This window comes from Tenebrio molitor, chromosome 3 (genome assembly GCF_963966145.1).
Source record: "Tenebrio molitor chromosome 3, icTenMoli1.1, whole genome shotgun sequence".
Taxonomy (NCBI): domain Eukaryota; kingdom Metazoa; phylum Arthropoda; class Insecta; order Coleoptera; family Tenebrionidae; genus Tenebrio; species Tenebrio molitor.
The window spans coordinates 23811779-23839601 of NC_091048.1; the positions used below are offsets into that span (position 1 = coordinate 23811779).

Here is a 27823-nt window from a genome sequence, read left to right on the forward strand (position 1 = left end):
GGGGTTTATTAAGACGAACACGAATTCCTCGACTTGAAAGCAATTACGACAAAAGTGCTAAAGCTGAAAAAATAATTATGAATTGTTAAGACTGTTGAAAATGTTAATTTTGAGCAACAGCACCAACTTTGCGCTTTGAAGTTGTAAATAATAAGACTCCAGGGGATCGCGCATTCCTCTAAGATGCAAATGAAGGGGTGCCTCCCTTTGATGAATCGGTTTCTCAAATGGGTTGTTGTTGCTGATAATTGCACGATTGTTATAGTATAGTTCTTCTACTTGACTAAGAAGGAGCGCCTTCTTTTACATTTACATTAGCCTTGTCACTGTTTATAATTTTAGCTGGAACTTACTACTGCCACGCGTTTCCAACGTGAAAATTTCATCGCAACATTAATAAAGTAGAAAGCACCCTTGGCAGCCGTTTTTAAAGATGGCAATAATGTACATATCGCGTACGCAATATAAAGGATTCCCATGTTGGATATTAAAGTGTGAGTTATGCCCCTGATGATAAATATTCTGGAATAAAAGTGAAATCATTGCTGATGCCTCTTCCCTACAATTTAGGTACAGAATTGTTTATTTTTCAAATAAAAAGACAGATTCATTTCTGTTGAAATGAAAAAAGAAAATAAACCACATCATCCAGACGAAACATTTTTCTACCGTATTATTTTTTTATTGACGATAGTGAAGTGTTTAGAGAAAAATTGTGCCATTCATTATTATAACTACTGCTTTCTGACTGATTTATGACATACCTAGTCGCCATTCCTTTGCTCCTGACGAACCAATTTTTTTTACATAAAAAAAATTAAAAGTACTGTATACAGTGCGATTTTTTAAAAAAGAGGTAGGTTAGGAACTACATCTATGTATTGTCTTTCGTTTGCAGAAGACCGCATTGAATTTGCTTGTGCCGTTTAGGAGACACTCCTTTAGAAAAAATACGTTGTAATTCCCTATTTCCGACTACGAATGGTTTCTTATTTTCCACGAGTGTAAGAATGTTTCTTGACAGTTTTTGACATTGTTGTTTCTAAATTAATTTTAACATTCATTCGCATTCATTCCAAAACCAATTTCAAATTAAATTAGAAAGTTGTAATTGAAACCTAGTACTGAAACCACTCTTAGAACACACCACCCCAAAAACTCATTTCACATCTGCATCCGATTAATTTATTTCAGAATCTTAATTTCTGAATGTTGAGAATCTCTTTCCAAGAATTTTAATTGGCTGAAATAGGGTAGTAAGAGGATAACACAGCGATAATAATATGAAACAAAAGATTCGCCTTCTTTTCTCTTTTATTCGTTCCTTCTATTCTCTCATTAAATATAATCTTGTGATACAATTATTAATCGATGATATGCCTCGTGAAACCGGAGCACCACATTCAATGAGTCCGTAGGACGAGTTCCAGCTATGCGATGTTTCGATAATAATGACATTTCTTATACTATAGCTGAAAATAACAAGCCTGCAACAAATTTTCAAAAGAAAGTTTGAATTTGGTAGATGTATTGGACTGTCTCATGGGCTGTGACCTTGAAAATATCTGCGCGAAGTCGGAGCGATAAACCAGTGAAAAATCTGTAAATCAAAACTGAAAACGTTGACTACAGGCAAATAGAGAGAGGGAGGGAGAGAGAAAGAGAGAGAGAGAGAAAGAGAGAGAGAGAGAAAGGGAGAGAGAGAGAGACGACGCTAACGTAACGAATGACAATATTTTCCGGTCGGTTTGTAGCGCCTACTTGAGACCGATATTCGTCGTTTGCGAAGATATGACTCATAGCCATAGCCCATGAGAAAATCCAACACCTATACCTATACCTAAGTGGGAACTTTTTCCATGTCAATTACCAAAACAATTTTTTCATTTGTTGTTACCACGAAAGCTCTGACAATGCAAGTTTGTTTTTCAAAATGAATATATCTCAACTTGAAGTCTCTATTTTCGTTAAAGCAAAATTATTCGCTTATTTCTTGTTTTCTCTTCTAATTGTCACTGTTTCTCAAAAAGAAATGACACAGACAACTACATTGCCACCGTTAACAATTAATTATACTTCACAACTAAAGTAAAATGTCTGCAAAGTTCCAGTAACGAAAACAAGAGAAATGAATTTACTTTTTGTTTCCAAAATGACAAACAGCTACGTTAAAATTTGCGAGAGGCATTAGATGTAATTTCACACGTTGCACCTAAACTCCATTAGTTGGGTGTTTCATCTAGACTAGAGCATAAAAGCAGTATAAAGACGTGAACCACCTGTGTGTATAAACTCCGTGAAGTAACTAAATTAAAAAAAATCAGTGAAGCTGCAAACTCCGCAGTAAGCGGGGCTGTAAAAGATGTTGTTGGGATTTTCTAGTCAATAAAATGTGGTTGAAGGGCGTAATTAAATAATTATAGTGTCGCTATTTAGTTTAGAAATCAATTTTGTCCAGACCCTTTGGAGAATGGACCCCACATCGTGAAAACCTAATGCGCACATAAACTGTGCTTGGAATTAATTTGGCCTCTTTGTCCTCGACGCCCCTTGAAACCCATCTATGTTTTTGTAGGAAATTACGCCACCCGAAACAGTACAGTGCCCCATTTCGCTCCCCCGACGCCCGTTAAGACTCCACCGTGCGAATCGATGACACAGCCGGGTCAAAGCTAACAAGTCCTGTTTTTGCAGGTGCAGCAGCAATGTCCAACACGTTCGGAGATCTCACCGTGCTCGTGCACGTTAAAGAAGAACGGTTTGGACATCCTGTGCGAGTTCACCGACCAGCAGCACATCAGTACTGCCATGGGCGTGCTGAAGAGGAAGGAGTTCGTGATATTCTATCTGAAACTTCGCCACAACAACTTGCGCAAGTTGCCGGGCTTCATCTTCCTAGGTTTAGACATCCGCCACTTGACCATTCACAACAGCAGTTTGTCCACTGTCGAAGAGACGTCGCTCAGTTCGATCGGTAAGAGGGATTGGTAAGGGTCCTCTCGGGGTTTCATCTGTTGGGGTGTAGGTAAGATGCTGACGCAGCTCGACGTGTCCCAAAACAGCTTGACGACGGTTCCATCGTCGGCCTACAAGAGCCTGCACCAGCTCCTCATCTTGAATATGAACCACAACAAGATCTCTGTCGTACATGCGAAGGCTTTTCTGGGACTCGACACGCTGGAGATACTCACGCTGTATGAGAATAAGATAACTTCCATCGAGGACGAGGCCTTTGTCGGGCTAGAGAAGTAAGTCAGTGCGAGCGATATGGTAAAGCTTCCAAAAGCTCGAGTAGTGCGCTGTGCAGAGCTTTGTTCATTTCTATGATGGCGATTAATTCAAACAAAAATTATAATCGACGCGAGAGTTGCACGATAAAAGTATATTATTCATTATTTAGTTGTAGTAAAATTTTGAATTATGCGAGAAAAACTCACTAACCTACGGAAGTGCATTATCGACTTTGTGATTATATGTTTAAAATGTAAATTTATAAACTGCAGTATAACACATGTAATTAGTAAGTGCTACTTTGAAAGCTTCGTGTTTATAGTTAAAGAATAAATAACAAATATATTTCAAGACAAAAATAAAATGAATAAATAAATAAGTGGTTAATAATAATAAAATAATAAAATTTCCATAAAAGTTTAACTAGAGCGGAGTATATATATAAAAAATGTTGTTCGCTCTATCAGGTGTTGAAATAGTTATTTATGCAACAAGTGAGTAAAGTAATACTTTTTTTACGAGCGAGTGCGCAAATCCGCCGAGTAAAAAAAAGATACTTTACTAACGAGTTGCAATTTTTTGGCGCCCGTAAGTTTAGGTAACATTTTTTTCGACACTCAAAATTTGAAAATTTTCTCCTGTGTGAACCCGTGGACCTTTAAAACGCTCGTTTTACTCGCTTTTTAAATTGGCCCACTCATGCCAAAAAAAAACCAAGTTACATACGAACTCGTTAAAAAAACTACTAATTAATTATGAATGAAAATTTTTATAATTGCGTTAAAAAATGATACGCTACGGCACTTTTTTTAACGCAAAATGCGTGCAAAAATGAACCGTTATGGTATGGTACTTTTTTTAACGCTTCTTGACCGATTCAAAAATCACATATTTTATGAACGCAAACTAATGAAAAAACTTGCACTTTTTTTGACGGACGTTAAAAAATTATTATTAGAATATTTTTTGAGTTATGCCAAAGCAATGTGTTCAGCGATATCCAAAGAAAAAACAACTAAAATTTTTCTCCAGACGTTATTTGGAATGAGAGAATTTAGCTAAAGGCCAAAAAGATAAAAATAATAACATTCTCAAAAATAGGCAGAAGGAGAGAAGAGTATCAGAAAAAAATATAAATGTAAATTCTATTGTGTAAAGTATTGGGTTCGGAAAATAACGGTGTTCATTTAAATTTATCCTCAAAGTAGGCATTGAAGAGTCGATTGTGAACGCTCCACGGATTACAGATCACGGATCAACTGTTTAAATCTAACCTCACTTTTTGCGTTGTTTGTGTTTTTACTCTGCAGACCGACGAGTGGTGCGTTCACAATCGACTCTTCAACGCCAACATTGAGGATACATTTAAATGAACACCCGATATATGTACTTCCCAATTAGATGACAAAATAAAAAGAAAACCAGAATTGGTGAACAGTAGAAGCAAGTATTGCAGAAGAAGAATTTGAAGGAATAAATACAGTCTTACAAAAAAATTTACATAAGATAACGAAAGAAAGAAGTGTTGAGATAAATTGAACTGAAAACAGCTCTATAATGACCCATTAAAAGGAATTATGTAAAGAAAGTCGCAAGAAAAATACGTAAAAGAAGACAGAATATCAAACACAGAAGTAGAATAATTAATTTAAAAAAGAAAAAGTTGGAGAGCTTTCAAAGACAGTATAGGAAAATAGTGGATTAAGAAACCAATAGTAATCAATAAAGAAAATAAAATGAAGAAAATGGAAGAAACGAAATTCGAGACCCATTACTAAGGAAAAGTAGTTTGAACAATAAAGTGGATGCAGTTCTTGGAAAAAGCATTAAAAAAATAGCTAATTATTGTCCAACGGATTAAATTATTACGGGACAAAAAAATCTTAATAAACAATAACATAATCAAAAAATATAAGTATGTATGTATTGGGAAATGTTCATCAAAATAATTAATAATAGAGTTAAAAAAAAAACAGAAAAAAGAAAAGTAGCAAAAAAAGGATATGCAGAACATTTGATTCAGAGTGAAGATTTTGGCGTAGGTATTATAGAGAAAAACTTAAGCTAGCTCTTACAAAGAATAATTTAAAAAATAAGCAAAAAAATATAAAGAAAAAATTGGAGAGCAAAAAGGAAGAAAATGCAAGATGCATAACTCAAGATAAAAAATCTGAACATTGAAGAAAACAATCGGAGTACGACTTCTTAAAGCAATCTGAAGAATGAAGCCAAAATCACAAGATGGGCAAAAAACTGAATACGTGATTTAGAGTGAAAAATTAAAGAAAATTGAGAGAACAGAGAAAAACTCTCAAATGGACGAATAAAAGCACAATGAAAAAAGAGAGAAAAGAAACAAAATAACTAACAGCTGGACGATTCCAGAATATGAAAAATTGGAAAACGCTTTCAGAGGAAACAATTACCAGAAAGGGAAAAAGAAAATAAAGAGGGGAGGAAGGCAAGAGAAATGATATGAGGAACACCTGACTCAAGGTAAAGAAACTGCAACCCAGAGAATATAGTCAAAATTACTGACAGCGAAAAGAAATATATGGATGAACAAAGAAAACGTGGAAAAGATAAGAAAAATGGGGAAAATATGATTATTCAAAATGTGAAATTTGAAAAATATAAAAAAGTGAATAAATCTAAAAACAAAAGAGGAATTGGGAAAGCAAAAGAAAATATGTGATTGAACATGGGGAATTTAAAAAACAGCTAAAAAACTGAAGGTGAAAAAGTGAAAAAACAATATTCTCTCATTTATTTTTGTTTCCGCTGTTAAGTGATTAAAACCAAAGCTCAATTTTTAAAATAATCATAATAGTACATTCTTTAACGAGCGTATAATGATGGCTATTATTCAAGAGGATGAAAATTCCAACACGAGCCGTAGGCGAGTGGTTGAATCGTCCGAGTGAATACTAGCCGTTATACACTAGTTGAAGACTATTTTTTCTCCACGATTATACCAAGAAAAAACAATCTCTGAAAATTGAATTTAATTTGATTTTTAATATTTGACAATTAAAATTGTGCCTTGTTGAGCGGTTGCTACGCGATGCGCGACTTATTGTTTACAAAGGTATCCGATTGGCGATCTGCCGTTGTAGAATGAAAATACGCGGGGATGTGATTGGCCGACAGCCGTGGATTTCAGGATATTCTATCACGGGGCGTGGAATTGATATCATTCTTTTATTGAATATCCAACAAGAATCCATTCGTTCTTTAATAGACGTGGGGAAACAAGTTTCTGTTAGAAACAATTTAGAAGTACTAACAATTTTTAAGAACGTCAAGAATATCCACTATGCTGCCGAGAACTGTGGTCAGCTCAGAATACGAATAAGAATTACTTCACAATTCACACTAAAGAGAATGTTGGTCATGACATAACCAGATTTTATTTAATAATTGTCCGAAAAAAAAGTCAGGAAGTGATAAGACTATTATGAAATGAATGCTGCCAGATAATATGCAATTACTAATTTATAACGTTTATTTGTTGTTTCAATTAGATAACTGTTTTACATAAGATAAAACGAATTTTGTATTTACCTTCGAGGATTAAGATAAAAGATAATTAAGGTAGGTATTAGTTACATATAATAACCAAATTATTGTCTAGATGATAGATAACATTGTATCAGAGATATTTTAGGAACATCCCACACTCTTTCTTCTTGTCCTTTACACAAAGGCTTCGTTAACCGTCCAATACACCCTCTTACGATTTACCCAGAAACATGCCATCTTCACAAAAGTGAAAAATTTATTCGAACGGTGTTACCACCCCAAAAAAATTCAGCAGAGCTTTCTCGCTGGTGCTCAAGAGTCGTGACGGAGTGGTTGCCTTAGTCGGAATAATCAGACCCACTTATCTTAATACTCTGTCTAACATTCGAACTTGTACATAAATTATTCAGCGACTCCGTGATAATTTTAGCTATTACTTTAACTAATAGCCGTCACCACGTCTACGTGCAACGCCATTAAGAATAAATAGCAAATTCTCACGTTTCTGCTATCGATTCCGCTTTGACCACTTTTCAAAGAACTAGGTACCCGAGAATTTTAAAATTCCGCCTGCACAATGCACCACGCGAGGTTCATTACGAGCCCACGCTCTCTTAAAATTACAGTGCAATTTGTCCTTTCTGCAGGAAGTTGAAGAGGTTGAATCTGGGTGGCAACAGCTTAACGGAAGTCCCGCAGAAAGCCCTCTCGATTTTAGACACCCTGAAAAAGCTCGAGATGCAGGAGAACAGACTGACGGAAATTAGGGAAGGCGACTTCGAAGGTTCGTCGTTTTCCCGGCGCCGGAGACGTTATTCTCGTACAAAATGTGTATTCTTTGCAGGTCTGCGAAATCTCGATTCGTTAGGATTGGCCCACAACAAGCTCAGGCAAGTTCCATCCAGAGTTTTCTCGCATCTCACGCTTTTAAATTCCTTGGAACTTGATGGGAACAATATAGACACGATCGATCCAGAAGCTTTCGCAGGACTCGAAGGTGAGATTCTCCACAAAAAAAAAAAACAAAACTAATTCAGCTGAAAATGAAACAATTTTGCTCCGGAGCTGAATCGTTAGGATTTCTCGGCACGTTCAGCCTGCAATGTGCACAGAATTAGTGTCCTCATTAACTCCCCCAAAACTGTCACAATTTGCCACCTCCTGGCGACGAGTTCTGTTTACAAGTATTTCCCTGCTAAAGGGAGCTTATTTTTTGCTGATTGCCCGCTAAAGAACTGCATCTAAAAATACTTCTAGCCGTGAAATTTTAATTTTAACCGACTTTGTAAGTCCCATAAGAGAAAACATTCCTCAGAGAATTTTAGTTAAGTAAAGTGTCAAAGAAATTTTCTTCTTGATAAGACATAATAAGGACATGACGGTTGTGTTGGCCAATAAAATGTCGCTGTTAATTTATCGACTTCCATTTGGATGGTTCTCCGAGATGATTCTCTAATACAGATTCTATAAAAAACAGAAATTTTTATAACGCAAGAAGTGACCAGATTTAAAAAAAATAAACCAATGAATTAAAAAAAACATGAATCTGAATCAAAGTGCCATTCAGAAAATTGCCATCTATCGCGCGTTCAAATGAAATCGTGGGCTGGGAAGGCGTCAATTGTTTTGATTTGATTAATTGGAGCATGTTGACAGCTAACCTAAAATTTTGAGCCAAAATTTTTTTCTTTTTTTTCTTTCTTTGCAATGTTTTACATCAAAAATAGAATAACGTAACCATTCCTATTTTCGAAGCAAATATCTAAGGGCACCCTTTGCTGAAAACAAACATGTTCAATTATGTCCCAATTAAACATAAACAAATGTCATTCGTGTCCAACGCCTACTCAGCCCAGGATTTCATTTGAACGCCCGATAGTTTCTAGAGTATTGTGCTTGTTTGCCCTTACGCTGGTTTACAATAGAGTTATGCATGAGCAAAGTATAACTACATTTATTCTGCAACACTGCAGCTGCTCAATGAAGCATAATCATAAATTTTGTTTTATATTTACATTATAAATTAAAAATATACATCTCGAAAAACCCCTGAGGGTTTTCGTGATATTAACAAAGAATGTGCAAAAATATTATTTCTATAAACACGGCTCATATTGTACATACGAATATGTATTAAGCTCAAAGAAGCTGAAAATGTTAGAATGTGATTATTGTATTAAATCCAGTACCATTGTAATGAGGCTGTCGAGGAAAAGTGATGATATAATGAGGCATTTGAGAGGCAACGTTCACATTGGAATAACATATTATGTTGTGAGAGTTGCTGTTGAAGTTTATTTCAGTGTTTTGATAATTCTTGAATAAACAACAATTAATTACCATCTCAGGTGATGGAAACTTGCTGAAAAACTTTACAGTGCTTACGCAGAATGGTTAAAATCCTAAGCGACCCTTAGCCCGACTGTTTCATCAAAGATAAGTCGATTGAAGACGATGAACATGTTGCTCTTGCAAAGACTGTCGTAAAGAAAAAGAAAGAGGTGTTGGATTTTTGTCCAGCTCGCTTTTACAGAGACGCAGTCTTTTTTGTAGAGGGAGAGGAGAGCAGTGAACGAAACGAACACGTTTAGAGCGTGAACGAAACCTTAGACAAACTAGTATACAAATTTCCACTACCGACCGTAGCGCCACCTATCTGGGATACTAGTCTCACTCATGTTATGAAGCTTGCGGCACATTCAACTACGTCACCAACGCCTACTGCGATGAGACAATCATTTATAATGATCCTGTATTACGTTCCTAAAATCAATCAAATGAATTCTACAACAATCCTAAAAATATTTAACCACAAACACAATTGCATCAAAATCTCTTCAAGTAGATTTTAGTGCAAAACCGCAGTTTCATCTCTATTATTATGAATTCAACAATATGGGCCCAAACTTTCACCAGGTGAAATAATTTGGTACAGCATCTCATTTGTTTACTTCTGAACTGTCAGAAGAAGTTTCTGCTGCTTGATCTGAGTGATCTGACCTTACCCATCCAAGAATGTGTAACACATAATATCGACCCTCTGCTTACATAAAACTTCCTCAGCTGGAGCTTTTAATGGCCCTACTACTACTAAAGAATAACCAACAATACAATTTAAAATATTTTCCCACGTCAAATAAAAAATTGTATAAGAAAATTCATTTTACATTCTCCACATTACGAAATGAAATAAAGTAATTTAATACAAAATATTCCCCCGGCGCCCCAACTTTCACAGCAATGGTAAACACCTGCTCGGTCCTGCAAGGACTATTTACAACAGGTGTCATTCAAAACCTTGTTTTTAATATTCTAGACACTAGCATCTCGTCTCTTACATAAATTAATACTTTGTCTAAAAATAGGTAATCAATATTTGGACTGAATTTTTTTTCTTTAACGATCGCCCTGTTCCAGAGAACCTTCAGTACCTGCGTTTGGGGGATAACAACATCCACACCATCCCCACGGAAGCCCTTAAGCGGTTGCACCGCCTGCGCCACCTCGACCTCAGATCGAACAACATCAGCTACATCGCCGAAGACGCTTTCATCGGTTTCGGCGACTCCATCACTTTCCTGAATCTACAGAAAAACTTGTGAGTGTTCCCCTAAATCGGATAAATTTGCGACGATTTGTTACACACGCGTTTTACCTTAATGGCGGGAAGAGATCTCGCCGCGATCAAAACAGATTTAAAGTGAGTTAGAATGAAATTATAGCTGAACGCTTTCGAAGTAGTCGCGGGAGGAAGACCGCTTCCGCATTCTAAATTTATCTGTGCGGAAAGAGATTCCCTGTATCCTGTAAACGCGTGTCTGCGATTACTTTGCCGGCGACAACGACGACACAAAGCCGAGAGGAACGCGAAAATGCTACGTGATGGCTCGAGAAAACTGGGATTTGTAATTAACGTGTCGCTTTGGGTTTGCTATTGATGGCATTACGAAGTTGCACACTTTGAAGTTTCAATCAGCTGCGTGGAGTTGGCAAAGCTGAGCGGGATTACCATATCTTCGGAAATCTAATGAAGATACGAAAATCGACTGACATCAGGGCTAATCAGAGTGATGGCCTAGTTCTGACAACTATGTAGATAACTGGGTTTTCCCGATAACATCTCTTGTATTCAGGCAGTGTTGGTACAACAGATATTGTAACGTTGTCTATCACTTTGAATTAAACCAACGTTGTAAAAATAATAAGAACTAAATGAACATTAAATCCACAGAAAATTTAACTTAAATTCGCACTCTTATTCGCACTGTTATTCCTCCTCATCTTCACTGGCCAATAGTTTACTACATCTTTTTAACTGAAAAGGTGCAATTTTTCATTCCTCCCCGAAGGAGGGCGGGGCTGCTGAGGCTTTCCAACGCCTTTTCAGCCACGATGACTGGAAGATTCGGGATGGGTACGGCCTGGTGAGGATGGGTGCGGAAGGAAGATGGTAGGTAGGTATTGAGCATTCGCTGTGCTCTCAAGATGTGGTTGTGTGGGAAAACTTCTGAAAAAACACAGGTCGGCGGCCCCGGGTTTTGAACCCGGCACTTTTCGAGTGCAAAGCGACGCGCTAAGCGCTTGGCCACGCCGCTCGGTGACTGTGCGCTCCTCAACGTTTCCTTTTATTTATTTCGTCTCTGCTTTGGGAAAGATCTGCAGCGCGACACAGATGCCGATTCTGAAGGGCTCCAGAGGTCTCTCAGTTCTTCACGGGTTATAACATAAATAAAATAAAATTGAATAACACCTACATTAGAATTTACAACAAATTAAAAATAATTTACTAATAACGTTATCTAATAAAATTACATCAGATAACTGACTTTCGAAAACTAATCGTCACCGCTTCTCCTAACACTAACTAACTGTCCCCTTTCAGCATCCGAACCCTAACAGGACTAACATTCGAAAACCTGAACTCCCTCGAGACGTTAAACTTGCAGAACAACAAACTGATGCACGTCGCTGAAGACGTGATGGAGCCCATCTTGGACACTCTCCGAGTGGTCGACATAATGGGTACGTACCCTCCAGTCGCCCCATCCCGGTTAAAACCTCTTCCGTTCCAGATAATCCGCTGTTGTGCAACTGCGAGCTGCAGTGGTACAAGAACTGGTTGCGAACTCTCAAGGACAAAGACGACGAGATGATGCAGAAGAAACGAACTGTGTGTATGATGCAGCAGGAGCACCGCGAATACAGCTTGCAGAATTTGCCCTTGGAGAAGATGAATTGCGTAATAAAATCGTATGACAATTCGCACAGCGGTTCTAACCGCTTCGGTTGTGTCGCGCCGGTGGCCATGAGCCTGTGGGCATGCGCAGTGAGATTCGTTTAACGTTAGTTATACTTAGTAATGTGTTTCGTTTGTAATTATTATGAAGAAAGTATAATAGTTAGCAGGTTTAGCTAGAATTTTAACGTACATATTTTATATTTAAAGTTAGATTTATCCTGTTTTGCATCAATCAAGTTAGAGCATGTACGTTGCTTGTAATGATAGAACGACATATTTCGAAGCTTCTTGTTATGTATTTCCTAGATTTATGGCATTTTCTGGGGAAGCTGTGCTAGAGACGCTCGGTGACGTCCGACCTTCACTGGATTTCTTTTTGAACATCATAGTCAAAGTGATTGTGTCTCTTTCGCGGTGAAGCTCGGATCTGGGTGTCTTTACGCGGATTCTGCATTACTCATACATATCAGATCGTTCCTGCTGAAGGAATAGGACTGAACTTTACATCCACCATTAACTCGAGTGTCCCAATTCTTAACTATATGTCTTTTTCTCTATCTCTCGGTGTTTACGTGATGTCTTAGCTGTAGGTACGACGTTTATATTCATTTCCAAATCTCTTGGTTGCAAACGCACACAAACACAAACATCTCAGTTTCTGATTGGGACTAAAATGGCCTACAAACATATCACGGTGGAGTTAATACTGTCATATCAATGGTGCCGCATTAATTGTATAAAGAAACTTATTTTTTAAACGTGTGCTTCATGCGCGCTCACCGTTTTGTGAGACAGGGAGATCCCCCGCGGGATTTCTTTCAAAATGTGACCGTCATGAAGCGTAACTTTTTATAAGATAAGAGGGAGCCAAAATTGCATGGTAGTTTCTAATTATAAGGAATATTTTAATCTAAAACTTGTGAGCTTGATTATCCATATCATTATTGTTAAAAGAATACTACATTTAAGAGTATATCGTAGCGTATAGGTAGTAGATAGTAGATAAAAACATTTGTCAATGCACTGTCAGTGTGTTCAGCAAAGAATCGGTTAAATTTGGGACAAAATAGAAACACGATCAAATTCTCTGCTATCACGTACCTAAAACCCTAGATCTAGCATACCATAAGCAACAGACCACCCCTCATCCCGAATCAAAATTTGGAACATATCATAGTACTAGCTGCGATATTTTGTAAAATTTGTATTAATAAAAGTCGCAATTGTGCAATTGATAAATGGCAAATATTTTTGTGGCAATGTTTTGTGAGCGCTGTTTTGCGGCGTTGCCAGACCATTTCGAGACATATCCGGCCGAGGCGTTGCAAGACTTCGCGTTCCTATGTAAGCTCAAAGCAAACGTGCAATATTTTTCTAAAAATTTCTAGTGTCAGGTCGTTATCGCATAGAGACGCGAAGGGCGAGCCCGGCCCCACCATTTTTTACAATTTTACCGTATTCAGATATGTGTACTATCGTATAGCACTGTAATGGAGTACTTGTCTATTCATCATTGAACATGGCTGTTGTGTTTTGTGTCATAATATATTCAAATTATTATATTCAATGTTTCCAAAGTGTAATATTCTATGTATATGTGAAAGTCAATAAAGAAGTTTATGCTGACACTTACTCCGACTTTCTGAAAATAGACCCGAATTTGACAAAATCCCCAGGTCTGAAACCGAATCATGATGTCTTATCACGAATTTCCCGATACGGGATTAATTCCTGATAAATATTAACTAATCGACATCTGGCAACAAATGCAAATAGTTTACTTTATCTGGATACGTTTTTTCAGCCAATTTCGTGTCTTTGTCGCTGATAAACTCACCAACAACTGAGTCCAATGACTGCATTCAAAAGAAAGATCAAAATGATCCAACGGTCTACGATTGAAACGTAAGTCAATGTTCGACGATGCTTTACATTATAACAAAGTTGGACTTGCAGCGACAACATTATCAAACAGTGGTTCTTGAAATGGGATAAAACAATAGCTGCGGTCACCGCCATCGTTCTGTTCTTCACTCTGGTAACCTTCGTGATTGTCAACATCAAACTCTATGACCACAGTGATGAAGATGACGCCGCTGAGAGCTTGAACAAAACCGGTACAAGTCCAATCATTGTACCCGTGAATGAACGTGCTAATCCGATTTGCGCGTATGATGGACAAAGTATAACCTGCACTGGTGGTAATGTCGATCAACTACAAGACGCCGTTAACCAGATAGCCAAGGCCTATAAATTAGTAAGTAATTATCACATATTATTACGTTCAAAAATTTAGAAACACTGGTACAGTTTTTATTACTTATGAAACAGTAACAAGCTTGTATTGTCGAACTGTTTTAGACGTGGATTGTCAAATTCAAGGCGGCGTAAAACTTATGATTGATCTGTACGTTAGTTGAGAAATCTGTCATAAATTCCAAATACCGTATAAGCGCGCCTAGTTACTCCTCCTGGTAGTGCCAACTTAACCACAAGTTCCCAATCCACATCTACAGCGTGATCAACAATGACTGAGTCTGTTGGCAATGAAACAATTGAAAAATATTGGTGTTTTTCTGTTTCGTAATTGGCACTGACCGGATGTTTTAACTTGACACGACATTTAAATAAAATTAGGTTATGTCGGGTATATTTATGCTATTACAAAAATGGCCCTTTGATGGTAAACGTCAAATTCGTTGTCAAAGTTGACAACCGGAAATGCGTTTACATTACAGTGGTACCAAAATCATTCAAATTTTCATTGCTCCCAACAGATTCAGTCATTCTTGATCACGTTGTATAACATTCTGACTATAGCTACAGTTGTTTCAAAAATAATCAACGAAGAAAGTCTTGGACAAAATGGTCCCAATGAAATTGTATCTTCTCTAGGGAAAATATTCATTTTCGAAATTCCTTTCAACGTTTTTCCTTAGCACAATCGGTTTGCAAGATTTTCCACTTTTGATTTAAATTCCATCTCTTTTGTTGTTCACAATTTTACCCCCTCAATGGCAATTTTAAGCGTTACTGGTGGTTCCAACAATCTTCCTTTGGCATTTTGATTAATTTTTCTAATTATTTGCCACATTCCTCATTTTGACAAAATCTAATCTCACACACAGATACATTTTGACGTAATGGCGCTTTGAAAAAACCGCTTTGACGCTTTTTTCAGAAAACAATTTTGTTTGTTTTTGGAACCACTCATTTATAACCCGAAAACTACCATGAAGGAATGTATTGGCTATTTCTATACATATTTTGAAGCTGCCGTTTTGAATAATAGCTCTGGAAATGCTGGTTTCGTGAGCTAGATCGTTGCCCTCTTGAATAGTACATTTCGTCTGGGTTTTCATTCATTTTATTCATCATAACATTAATAGGTATCTTTTCGACATCAAATGAATGTGATGTAACTCGGTTACGTTATGCTAGGACATGCCTTCAAAATTTTTATGAACATATAAAGTCTCTGAACTCTGATCTAAAGATGCAGATCGGACCCCTACCCTTGTAGATTTTTTGTGTATGTATATTTTTCGGTTTACAACGTTCTACGCCGTCTTCCGATATCCATTTTCCACTGTCTTCTGTCATTACATTGTTCTTCGTTGAGACCCCTTTCTCTCATTTCTACTCGTACGCCATCTGTCCAGCTTCGTCTTGGTCTTCCCTTTCTTCTCCTACCCTGTGGTGTCCATAATAATACTTGTTTTGGAAGTCTCTCCCTTTCCATTCGTATAACATGCCCATACCATCTTAATTGGTTAGTTCTTCGACTGTTGTGGTGTTAACGTTATCTCTTTTCTTATTCGTTTTCTTCTTGATCGTCCTGCTGATCTTCTCCAGAAATCCATTTTCGTTGTAAGAAGCATGATCTCTGTGTTATTTTCTTTAGCGGCCATATCGCAATGCTGTATGTATCGTTGCTAAAATATCAATTTTTCTACTATTTAAAAAAAGACAAACAACAACCAATAAACAATTTTTCATTTGTCAATAATCGTGAGATCGAAAAAAAATTAGAGTTGGCTGTGGCCAAAAATTTCAGTTGGCAATTCGTTAAAATTTCAATTATCAGATGTCAGTCTTAAAAGTTAGGTTAGTGATTTTGAGAACGTTGAAATTTTGATTTTCATAAAGGTGTGCATCATGTGTGACCTGTCGGTTGTAAAAGAATCATGACGAGCTCCAATCGTATTTACGAACTAGAGTATATGTTCGAAATGTCTGCCTTCAGCTTCCAAACATAATGCTACCCTCTTCGCTTCATGTTTTCAAATGACCTTCACAAACTCGAGACATCAAGTAAATTGCAGTTATCAGTAATTACTTGCATTAATTCGGAAATTGTGCCAGGCCTGTTTTTGAACACGTTGTTTTTCACGTATGGAAAAACAAAATAATCAAGGCAAGTTGTTGGTAAGTGCCTTCAAAGTCCGGAATGATAGTTACTATTGTAATTAATGACATCTGATGACATTTCAATTAAATTTTTACGTGCTGCCAACTGAAAGTGTATTAATCATGGCCATCTCGATTTTTTTTATTTTCGATCGTACGGTACCATCTACATTACAAACAAAATGATTAATCTCTCCCCTACGATAAAATAATGTTTCTCACTTTCTTTTGCCATTTAATACATTAAAGAAACCACACTATTTCAAAGTAAATAGTTGTAGTAATTAAATAACTCAGTCAAATCTTCTATTTCATAGAAGATCCCACACCTATACATACATCGGGTGTTCATTTAAATTTCTCCTCAAAGTTGGCGTTGAAGAGAGCTGTTTAAATCTAACCTCACTTTTTGCGTTGTTTATGTTTTTACTCTGGAGACTGACGAGTGGTGCGTTCACAATCGACTCTTCAATGTCAACTTTGTGGAGAAATTTAAATGAACTCCCGATCCAACAGAAAACTTGCATTTGGTACGATTGTCTGCGACTCTTGCTTCTTTCCATCACAACAAAAGAATTCGTGAAACATTTTAGAAATTAATTCATGCACTAACTGAATATTTTCGAACATCAAAGTATTTTTTGTATTTTACATCTTCTTAAAACATACCTATATAAAGATTGTTAAAAGACAACAAAAATACCCTAGGGCCTAGAATATTCTCATCAATTGGCCCTACAGTCTTGGTACTCCTTTCAATTAAATTGTTATTTACCATCTACAGTCTATATCTTCTGGGTTTTCTATTTCTTCGCATGCTTCATATGCCGAACTCATTTAGCTCCAGAATTGACATTAATTTCTTTGTTTCTTCTTTTATTCCTTCATTTTTGTACTTTTATAAAATTTGATTTTATTTTAATGTTATTTCGTTCAAATGCAATTTATCGTAATTTCTTTGTTAGTATTCAGATTTGCAAATTTCCTATTTTTGCCTTATCACCTGCTTTATTTAGCCTTATAATTGTTCCATTTTTTATTCCTAAGTATTGCTGCACGCACTTAATTAATATTTCACTTTTGCGGACATCCTGCATTACAGAGATTCGCATCTATTTTACAAATTTTATTATGTTTGTAAAGATAGTCAAATCAAAACATTGATTGCTACAACACCTCTCAATCACAACAGTGTTCCGACTAGTTTAGATACGTCATTCATTACATTTGCACTGATAAACTTTCATTATAAAAATAATTCCATGAACGCGTCGGCTCGTATTAAACGATAATTGGATTAAAAAGTGTCGAAATTTACTAAATGCGAAACTTTAAATTTTGTCAAATCCGTAAAAATTCCTCGTGCATCATTGTAACCTGGCTTGCTTTCGAAACAAGCTAATTCCAGCCAAACACATGATATATGGTTTAGGCAATAACTATTCCTGAAGACGTTGCCAAACACCACACAATTGTAATCTTTTTCATGCTATTCGTATTTTCGTCCCGACCATCTAGGAACGTATCGTCCTTCGGTCAGAATGTAACAGTTTGCGTTTTATTTGTGTCCAACCGCCATTACCCCTCTATTAACGACAATTTATTTTAATTTGAAAACACAAGAATGGTGTCGACGTACACAAAACCTGTTCACAAATTATATTTATATCTCAGTTACGTGCCATGACTTAATTTAATTTGAACTGCGTGTCGTAAATGTAAATGCAAACATTCCTTCATTCTGAAGGAGCTTCCAATTTTTGGAAAAGCTCGACTGGAAAGAGTCGTTTGTAATTACAATTAGCTTATCAGTCAATCAAGTCGTATGTATTGTAAATGAAAAATGTTATCTCCACCGATTACACCACCACTTATCGAGTGCATGCTGATAAGCTGATATATTACAACGAATGACAGGATATTGATTAATATCAAAAACCATAATTGGTAATAAAAATGGTGATTCTTATCTAAGTACCACAATCAACGGGTGATAAGGCAATTTGTAAAGTGATCCGTTTTATTTTCAGGACAACATACCACATCTTAAACTGGATAGACTCGTCTACGGAAAAAACAAAATTGAACAGGGATGGTTGGATGGCGTAGTTGTCACTTTTACGAGACTGACAATTCAAAATTCGAAGGCTTTGACGACTTTGGGTGAAAAGGTCTTCAGCGGCGACGCTTTCGAACAATTGACGTACTTAACACTGAGCAGCACAGGTCTAAATTCCTTGAGAAAAAGCGTATTTGAAGGTACAATTTTGACTAATGTGGAGATAAATTATGGAGAGTTCAAAGAGATAACCATAGAAGAAAATGCTTTCGGAGCAATTTATCAAACACTACAACAAGTCCAACTACAGAATTGTTTGACGTCAAGATCCAACGCGTTGCCAAACGTCACCGGTTCCAACGCAAAACAACCACTGTCTGCAGTAGTTCAGCTCGACTTACGACAGAACAATTTGGACATTTTGAAAGCGTCAAGTTTCACCAACGTACCAAATTTGAAGCAATTGTTCCTATCTGGTTCAGGCCTTGTACAAATCGAACCTTCAACCTTTTCCTTTTTCTCTTTGGAAATATTAGACATATCTTACAATCAATTGACAACACTACCTGAAGGCCTTTTCGACAAGGTCCAAGGCGCAATCAGTCTTGATAAAAATCGATGGAGATGCGACTGCGATTTGGTCTGGCTGCAACAGTTATTTTTTTCTAAACCAAGTTTATTGAATGGTGCGTTCACCTGTGACGATCCTCCAGGGTCATACATTCTTTTTCCTTTCTGTCCTAATGATACATCAACATCTTCGCCGACTTCTCCAAAAACCAGTAGCATTTCTACGGGCCTCACTACAGACCATATGGAAACGACGACGTCTTCAACACCAAGCACCACAACACCAAGCACCACAACAGCAATCGCGACAACAACAACAACGACAACGACGTCAACGACAACGATGCCCACAACAACAACAACTACACCAGTAGTACCAACAACTCCTAAGTATCCAGAGAAAGTCCCCATCAGGTGTGAGGACTACTCCACCAATGACACCCTCCCAAATGGAACATCCGCTTACGTGGTACATGTTCGCAACAGCAGCATAACTATGGAATTTAGTCTACAAGAAAATGAACCAGATGGAGTCAAGTATTTGCTAAGATTTAAAGGAGATGTTTCAAATGAAGTGCAGCTATGGTACGATTCTTCGAGAACCCTTATCGGATGCGCAAGTAACTTGAGTGAAAACGGTCCAATCGCCATTAATCTGGCCCACCACACAACGTACGTTTTTTGCTTATTGAGGGGTACCGAAGACACAGTATCTCCTTACGACTGCACAGGTCTAAGAGTACCCCCTCCCTTGGGTGACCAGACTTGGCTCGCCAACAACACCAAAATCCCTTTAATCTGCGCTTTGTGCGGCTCGCTCTTAGCCGCCATCATAATAAGTGGTCTAATCGTATTCTACTGCATCCGTCAGCACCCCAGCTGGATCAAAGGCAACAAACGAGTCATAATCGTCGAAAGTGAAGCAGCGGATGCTATCGTCATGCCGAGGACGTACTACGACGAAGTAGCGTACAGACCACCGTCGCTCAACAGCTACAGCAACGGCTACTTAACCCCCAAGTACCACGGAATTTACGACCAGAGGGTACGCAGAGGTCTGAAGACCGTTTCCGAAAATATTGCTTTCGTGCCGACCACCAGCGGGCGGGGAAGAATGAGAAGGAGCCACTACAGGAGAAGGACTAGGTTGGAGCATGTGACACAAGCCTTCGATGACCACTTGTACGAGGCGCCGCCCCTACCCCCTAACCACCCCTCGGGACGGTGGGCCAACGACGCCATGAGCCTGAGTTACAGTCGCGTATAGTAAACAATATCGAAGCAGTGTAAATATGTGCGCCATAACTAAATATTTTTAGCACTTTATTGTCACTAAAAATAAAATTAGCATTCTTCTAAATCTAGGCAATGTGCCTGACGCGATTAGGGGAGATTTTGTGATAAGAGCAATCACGTGCAATAATAAAGCTTTTTTGATAAGAATCTTGTCATCACATCAATTTCGCACAATAATTTATTATATTTAGAGGAAAATATAAATTCGGTGTTGATATAATATGAAAGATTATTCGATTTAAATCATGACATCTGGGCAAGTTGCCACTGCAATTGCAGTACATGTATCATCTGCCAACTTGATGTAGATTTTTTTCAAAAAATCGTAAACCAATTTACGCTTGATGTAAAATTTATAGTAGGCCGTGCCTAGTATTTTTTCATTAAATTAAGACGCGGAGGTGTGTCCCTTGAAGCTTTTGGCACAAATTCTGTCGCCAAGTAGCGTAGGCGCAGCAGTGTTGTCAACTCCAAACAATAACAAAAATTTATTATTTATGCAATTTATTGTACAGTTTTAAATTAGTCGTCTCCGCCAGTCATCACCTCCATAAATTCTGCAAAATTTGTAAATTAATTTAAACCAAACATACTGTCCAACAGATAAATTACCATCGTAGTCAACGGTTCCGGAACCGTCAGTATCAATCTCAGTGATGATCCCGTCAAGTTCCTCGTTGGACAGATTGTTGTCTAATTCCTTGAGGATTTCTTTTAGAGTGGAGGTGGTAATGTAGCCGTTACCTAGACGAAACCAGTTAAAGATTCGTAACAATCACACCTCAAAAACTACCTTCTTTGTCATATAACCTGAAGGCCTCTTTCAACTCTGCTTGCATAGCTTCCGCATCTTCCTCCGCCATAAACCTAGAGGCCAAAGTGGTGAATTCCTCGAACTCCAGCTCACCAGAACCTGTCGATCAATTCCTGCAGATTTGTCGCTTTTAAATATTATCATGTTTACCGTCAGCATCGACTTCTGCGATGATCTCGGCCAACATCTTCTCAGTCGTGTGGACACCCAACATGGTCAAGATCGTCGCAACCATGGTGGTACCAATGCTGCCCTTCTTCTCGACATCGAATGTGTCGAAGGCCTTCTGCAACACTAAAATGGACCGAGTGATTCCAAGAAAAATGCAAAAATCTACTAAGACTTACGTGCGATTTGATCCTTACTGAGTTCATCCTGTTGAAACAATTAAAAATATGAACAGACGCACATCAAACACTTGACACACTTACCATGTTTATGGATACTTTGATGTTTTAAGCAAGAAATAAGCAACACGTGGAAGGCACAGTCTTATAAAAGTTCGCATACTGCAAATGGTGGGGTCGCGACTGCTACATAATTTATTTTTTCGGAATTCAGCTGCCCGGCTTTTAATTAATCGTAAAATGGTGGCAGGGCCGGAGTGAGGCGGTTTAAGCGCGTCAGAAAATAAATTAAAAGTGGAAATAGTTAAATCAAACGGCAAGCTTTGCTATCAGCGAACGCCAATACAAGATTTCGATTTATAATAAATAAAATTACCAAAATCCTTGATTTTTATCTCGAAAACGAACGTTTGTAAAAATTGTCATATACATAACAAGTGGTGTAATGATATTTACCAGCGGAACCGAGCTGCTGATTTGAATGTGCAGCTCCGGTCTCACGAGACATATTATCGATTATTAATCATATCACAAGTGTCTATTTAACATAATGAATGAATAAATGAGAGATATGAAAATTCGTAGAGAGACACCAAGTTTTAGTTACTTGAAGTATAATTTCTTTAAATTGTTACTTTAAAAATTTGAGGAGAGATATTTTGACTTGAGGCTTAAAAAAAGTGGAGTCCCACCCTGAAAATTCGTTGTAAAACAATGTAAGCAATTTTCAAAGACAATTTATCACGTATGCTTGCGTATAGCACGTGGTCTCTCCCAAAAAGTTTTATACCCGCTTTCGTGTTCTGGCCGTCTTCCAGCCACTCGGCCAATCATATTATCAAGTTTATTTAAAATTCTAATCTACTATAAAGTACTCGTAAATGTTAATGTAGTCTAGATAGTAGCTCTACATTCAGGTCTAGACGTCTCGCCCTTGGATTATTTATTTTTGTTTGTTTTCGCCTTCTTCTAATTAAACGAACGGTGTAGATCTACTTTTCTGTCATGTATTCATATTTTCGTCACTTAAGCTTGCCAATAAAGCGGCACAAAAATAATCCGGTTCTACTACAATGCGGAGCTAAGGCTAAAAATAGTCCGATTAATTTTATATGGGCCAGGTGGAAATTTTTTACAACAGTTCGGCTTGTTAGAGCAGATTTGTTCCGAATTGCGCTAGTTCGGTTGGATCAATAAATTCTCAAAAAAAAACATTGTGTCTTATTAAAACATGTTGTCAAAAGCGGAATAAAAACAACTGAAAACTACAATAAGAAGAAATGAGAAATATGCCCAGCAAAGATTTGCACAAACTTCACCTTGCTTGTTTATTTCTTTTTTAAAAATATTTCCACCAAGGAAGTTTTGTTAAAATATTATTTAGAACATGCAAAATATTGTCAATTTTTTCAGTGGTAATATGGGCATTAGGAAATTATCCAATTAACCTGAACGTAGGATATTTTGATTTGCTTGAAAAAAAATAAACAGAAAAATAAATTTATTTCCCATTTCCCAATACACTTTTCTTTAATATTGTGCATCTTTTCTTTCAAAAAATTTAGTCCAATCAGATTGCTGTCAAATTTGAATTTCAACCAATGACCAGCACTTGACAGAGAATATTACCGCCTTAGTGGAACATACGATGATTGCACTAGTGCATTAATTATTATTATCACTATCATTTTCTTATCATTATCTAAAATTCATATTTAGCAGCCACCTGGTTGAATTAATTTTGTTGGAAGAGATAGGCAACGATATTTATAACATTTTAATTAATCTCCAGCTGTTCAAGTATTTTAGAATATGGTTATAAAGATCACAAAACATAAATAACAACGAAAATGTTCAGTCATAATAATCATTTAATTTTAATAATTATGTTGATAAGCACTGCACTATTACTTGATAGTATTATCCGTAATAGTGTATGTACTCCGGCAAAATTGCCGTGCCGCCAGGTGGTGGAGGGTTAAATACATAAAACTATACGCAATCAATTTAGAACAAGATTGGTGGAAAGTAATTTATAAATTAATACAATTATTATTACATAATTTGTGTTTACTGACTACTCCTCTTATAGTTATTTGTGTATCAAGACCAAAAAGTGCATCTTTTTTGTCGGAGTCTGAGTTTTCTGGCCGAGGCGCAGCCGAGGTTGAAATACAGGCGAGGACAAAAGGCACTTTTTGGCAGAGGTGCACATTACATTTTTTAGGCGACCGCACAAATTACAAAGCAAAGACATCATGGGAAAAATTACAAATTCATTTTGTATAGATTTCATTAATGTCATCGGAGACCGACTTATCGCGGAATCAGGGGATTCAAAATCTAAGAAATTCCTTTTTGAGAGGATTTCCCTTGCCATTCAACGTGGAAACGCTGCAAGCATTCGGGGCACTTTTCCAGATTCCACATTATTATCGGAAATTTTCCCATTGTAAATTAAAAATGTTATTTTATGTTAAATTTTAATAAATGATATTTAATTTTTTTGTATGTACACTTCTATTAAAAAAAAGCGTACACGTATTGAGGGCTACTGTAAATGGGGATAAAATTAATTAATCGTTTCCAAGAAAACGTATTACTGACATTTTGTACGTATGTCAAATGTGTGAAAATTGCTTTTTATACATTTTATAAATTTGTAAATTGTTAGATTGTTGAGAGTTGCCCTTTTCTATAAATTTATGAATAAAAGTTTGAGTTGTGTTTGTAGTAATTGGTAATACTTGCCTAATAAATAAGGCAAAACATTTACACACATTAAAATCTCTGAAAAATACATTGATAAAATCCAGCTATCAGCACGGGTTTTGTTACAACAATTAAAAGATAGGTTTACAATATGACAATCTAGCCAAAATTGTGCTCAATACTTGTACGCTTTTTTTGAATAGAAGTGTACCTTTTTCAAATACACTTACTAAACAGACAAACAGATGGCGCCACGGTCAGCGTCCGAAAAAGAGTTACCTTTCGTCCGCTTGTGAGTACGTAAAATTACCATTTTCATTAGGGATTTCTAAAAAAAATATTTTTTACCAAATGACCAATTTTCAAAAACTCTCATCTTAACATAATAATTTTATTATTTAACTCAATTGTTATCGCATAAAACGCATTGTTGCCACCTTCTCTTTAAAAAAATTCCTTTGATTCCAAAGAGCAATCCAAACGCTTCACATTCCCAACCTTTCGCCACCGAATAATTAGAACTCGAGACTGAGATGTACATCTCTTGCTTTTATTGTAACAAAAAGAACAATAATCTATTTTACACCTTACCACTTGCCCCTTCTCTGTACTTAAACGCTCCTCGAACTCTTTCGCAAGTCCAGTTGGCAGCACTGAACCTACCAAAACACCAGACATGGTATATACTAATAATAATACTAATAAAATTGGTCAATATCTTTTTTTTTGCAAGGATGATTTGGACAAGGAACAGATTTCCAGTAAGCAGTGGTTCACTTTCAAACCGACAGATCTAAAGATATGATTTAAGTGTTAAAGTCGACATTCGACGCTTTCGACGTCGACAAAAAAGGCTACATCGGCGTGGACATGATCGGTACCATCCTGGACATGTTGGGTACTCAGCTAATAGGGGAAGAATTAGATAATATTATCACCGAAATCGACGAAGACGGAAATGGGGAGGTGAGTTTTGAGGAGTTTGCAAACCTTGCAGCGAGGTTCCTGGTTGAGGAGGACGAAGATACTGACGCTATCCAAATGGAGTTGAAGGGAGCTTTCAGATTGTACGACAGAGAAGGTAATGGATTCATCACGACAGATGTCTTGAGGGAAATTCTAAGAGAGCTTGATGAGAAATTGACAGAAGATGATCTAGACAACATGATCGAAGAAATTGACACAGATGGTTCCGGTACTGTGGATTGGGATGGTAAGGCTCACTCCGATTTTCATCCTCATCTAATGAAACTATTTTTTTGTAGAATTTAAAGCGGTCATGATTGGTTGAGACTGTGACAAAGTTTTACCATAAAGCATTTTATTATCTACTTAATCGTTGTACTTTTCCATGTTTTAGTAATAAAACCTTTTAGTGCGAGCAAAATATTTTCGTTGTTAGTTTCTAATAAATTACAAAAATAATTCAGCGGCCTTGCACGACGTGATGAAAGGCGTTGATTATTTTTCAAGTAATTATCCCCCCCTTAATCGGAAGGTGGCTCTGATTGATAGTTCTATAAATATTTTGTCCTTTAATTAAAAACACTCCATTTAATTAGGTTCTGTTCACCAGCAGCTACACAACAACCTTATTAAAAATGGTGAGTTTTCCAGCCGAGTTTAACCCTTTGAACAACAAATTTTCCAGGAGGAAGAAGAACTGGCGAAATTCAAAGACCTCGACATCTCCAAGGACCAATTAAAACGTAAGTTTCTCACATTTTTCACGCAATCAAATCACATTTCCTAGTGTTGAAGCAAATCTTCGACTCCTTCGACTTGGAAAAGAAGGGTGAAATCGGAGTTGACATGATCGCCCAAATTTTAGACATGTTGGGGCATCAGCTAGGGGTGGAGGAACTGCAGGTAGAACCGCAAAGTATGAACTAGCAATTTTTTGACAAAACGCTTCCAGAAAATCATTTCCGAAATCGACGCGGATCAAAACGGGGTGATGAACTTTGAAGAATTCGTCCTGTTAGCTTCCAGATTCGTGGTCGAAGAAGAGGAAGACACTGAAGCCATTCTGCGAGAGTTGAAGGATGCTTTCAGGTTGTACGACAAGAGCGGTTTGGGGTACATTAGCGTCGATTTGTTAAGAGAAATTTTGAAAGAACTGGATGAAAAGCTGTCACCGGCTGATTTAGAGCAAATGATCGAAGAAATTGACACCGACGGTTCTGGAACCGTTGATTGGGAAGGTCAGTATTGCGAATGTTTGGGCGGAAATGAGCTGTAAAAATAAATTGTGAGTTATAATACTTTTTGATTGCTTCCGTCTGTGCGTGATTGTTAATTTGACAATTCTAATTACGTAAGAGTGAGTGATTGTTGGAGAAAATTATATAATGACATATGTATAAACTCTTTTCAGAATTTAAAGCCATGATGATTGGATAAAATAGCATCCCGTTCTTAATTAACAACGCAATTAGAAAACAGTGATAAAGTTTCGAACACAATTTAATTTCGTCCTGTCATCGTGCCAGAATTTCTATAATAAGTGTGACGCTATTACCTATCGAACGTAAGAACATGCTGTATTGTCGTTTCCTTAATAATTTTTCATTTAACATAGACATAAATATTTTATTTATACACAAACATTAATAAAATATGTATTCAATGTTGTATTTTTTTCTAATTCTAAAACCCTTATGAAAGATGAATCCCACTCATGCAAAAAAAAATTATAATTACATATTTTCAGTACAATCGCATTAAACGCAAACGCAAGAAAAAAGAAAAGCAAAAAGACAGTTGATGCCATACATTAATTATTATTAATTCCAAATGTTTCTGATATACGGTGCGATCAATTAAAAAATAAATCGAGTCGGCATGTTACCTATGGCAACCCATGCTATAGCATAGGCTCCAAAGCAAACTCGATTTATTTTTTAAATGATCGCTCGGTATTACGTTAGGTTCATTGTCCTTTAGGGCACCGTAAAATAAGAAAAGAAAAAACGATTTATCTTACTTGTAAAACTTACAAAAACTTTTAATTCATTATAAAACTTCGAATAAAACTTTCTTCATCGTATCTTGAGCAACGCGGAAGTCAGTCTTTATAACAGCTGTTTTATTGTATTTTTTTAGTTGTTGACTTTAGAATCTACCTAGAACAAACAGAAAATATGTAAATATAAGATAATATTAAATTAAAAAAGTAAAGAAGTTCTTAGTAATGTCTATTATGTAGGACAAATCTCCATTTTATTAAATACCCATTGTACAGGATGTCCCAAAAAAGGCGTACTAACGGTGCACTACCATGTAGAAGAGATTACCGTAAACGTCAGAAAAATGTTTAAAAAATTCTATTGGACTTATTTGCTGATTTGGCGGTCTTTGAAAGTGGCACTTAACGCGTCAATTATTTTGAACTATATGTATGGAATTGTCATGACAGCTACCTCTAGTCGTACATATTATCACAAAGTACAAGATCAGTCACTACCAATATTTAATCCTGCATAATAGAGAATTTAGAAGCTGTGGAAATCGAAAAAAATATTTTAAATCCACTACGGTAACATTGCAAGGTAATGATGTACGAATATATCTTTGTTTACATTGTATTACCGTTAATAATAATAATAAAAATATGTAATTAA

General features: G+C 36.7%; 5 protein-coding genes across 7 annotated transcripts in view; 4 read left to right on the plus strand and 1 right to left on the minus strand.

Moving 5' to 3' along the window:
- LOC138125525 (leucine-rich repeats and immunoglobulin-like domains protein 2) overlaps window positions 1-13624 on the plus strand; it is an 81676-nt gene extending 68052 nt beyond the window's left edge. For all 3 annotated transcript variants that reach the window (XM_069040885.1, XM_069040883.1, XM_069040884.1), the window contains exons 3-9: window positions 2695-2974; window positions 3026-3248; window positions 7401-7537; window positions 7598-7750; window positions 10171-10351; window positions 11636-11775; window positions 11826-13624. In XM_069040885.1, the coding sequence (XP_068896986.1) occupies window positions 2695-2974; window positions 3026-3248; window positions 7401-7537; window positions 7598-7750; window positions 10171-10351; window positions 11636-11775; window positions 11826-12094 (1383 nt within the window). In that variant the 3' untranslated portion in view covers window positions 12095-13624. The remainder of the gene's footprint in view (window positions 1-2694; window positions 2975-3025; window positions 3249-7400; window positions 7538-7597; window positions 7751-10170; window positions 10352-11635; window positions 11776-11825) is intronic.
- A 108-nt stretch (window positions 13625-13732) lies between these two features.
- On the plus strand, window positions 13733-20474 carry LOC138125524 (uncharacterized). Its single transcript, XM_069040882.1, has 3 exons — window positions 13733-13897; window positions 13949-14249; window positions 18433-20474. The coding sequence occupies exons 1-3, from the start codon at window positions 13845-13847 to the stop codon at window positions 20296-20298; spliced, it is 2220 nt and encodes a 739-aa protein (XP_068896983.1). The 5' UTR covers window positions 13733-13844; the 3' UTR covers window positions 20299-20474.
- Window positions 20475-20800: 326 nt separating this feature from the next.
- Window positions 20801-21703, minus strand: LOC138125527 (troponin C-like). The gene is made up of 6 exons (XM_069040887.1): window positions 21573-21703; window positions 21489-21516; window positions 21292-21435; window positions 21121-21240; window positions 20940-21071; window positions 20801-20884 (listed from the first exon to the last, which is right to left on the minus strand). The coding sequence occupies exons 1-6, from the start codon at window positions 21573-21575 to the stop codon at window positions 20850-20852; spliced, it is 462 nt and encodes a 153-aa protein (XP_068896988.1). The 5' UTR covers window positions 21576-21703; the 3' UTR covers window positions 20801-20849.
- Window positions 21704-24774: 3071 nt separating this feature from the next.
- Window positions 24775-25590, plus strand: LOC138125529 (troponin C, isoallergen Bla g 6.0201-like). The gene is made up of 4 exons (XM_069040888.1): window positions 24775-24879; window positions 24934-24961; window positions 25012-25413; window positions 25466-25590. Exons 1-4 carry the CDS (start codon window positions 24877-24879, stop codon window positions 25489-25491), a joined length of 459 nt encoding a protein of 152 aa, XP_068896989.1. The 5' UTR covers window positions 24775-24876; the 3' UTR covers window positions 25492-25590.
- Window positions 25591-25666: 76 nt separating this feature from the next.
- Window positions 25667-26829, plus strand: LOC138125526 (troponin C, isoallergen Bla g 6.0101-like). Its single transcript, XM_069040886.1, has 5 exons — window positions 25667-25804; window positions 25852-25909; window positions 25954-26069; window positions 26119-26404; window positions 26578-26829. Exons 1-5 carry the CDS (start codon window positions 25802-25804, stop codon window positions 26601-26603), a joined length of 489 nt encoding a protein of 162 aa, XP_068896987.1. The 5' UTR covers window positions 25667-25801; the 3' UTR covers window positions 26604-26829.
- The last annotated feature ends 994 nt before the right edge of the window (window positions 26830-27823 follow it).

Coding starts and splice junctions, on each gene's coding strand:
- LOC138125524 (XM_069040882.1), top strand. CDS start 13,845: ATGACTGCATTCAAAAGAAAGATCAAAATGATCCAACGGTCTACGATT. Junction 13,898..13,948: donor CAACGGTCTACGATTGAAAC/GTAAGTCAATGT, acceptor TTGGACTTGCAG/CGACAACATTATCAAACAGT. Junction 14,250..18,432: donor TAGCCAAGGCCTATAAATTA/GTAAGTAATTAT, acceptor TTTTATTTTCAG/GACAACATACCACATCTTAA.
- LOC138125529 (XM_069040888.1), top strand. Junction 24,962..25,011: donor GGACAAGGAACAGATTTCCA/GTAAGCAGTGGT, acceptor ATATGATTTAAG/TGTTAAAGTCGACATTCGAC. Junction 25,414..25,465: donor CGGTACTGTGGATTGGGATG/GTAAGGCTCACT, acceptor ATTTTTTTGTAG/AATTTAAAGCGGTCATGATT.
- LOC138125526 (XM_069040886.1), top strand. Junction 25,910..25,953: donor CTCCAAGGACCAATTAAAAC/GTAAGTTTCTCA, acceptor CACATTTCCTAG/TGTTGAAGCAAATCTTCGAC. Junction 26,405..26,577: donor TGGAACCGTTGATTGGGAAG/GTCAGTATTGCG, acceptor AACTCTTTTCAG/AATTTAAAGCCATGATGATT.
- LOC138125527 (XM_069040887.1), bottom strand. Junction 21,436..21,488: donor CAGTAAGGATCAAATCGCAC/GTAAGTCTTAGT, acceptor GGTCCATTTTAG/TGTTGCAGAAGGCCTTCGAC. Junction 21,241..21,291: donor CGCAGAAGTCGATGCTGACG/GTAAACATGATA, acceptor ATTGATCGACAG/GTTCTGGTGAGCTGGAGTTC.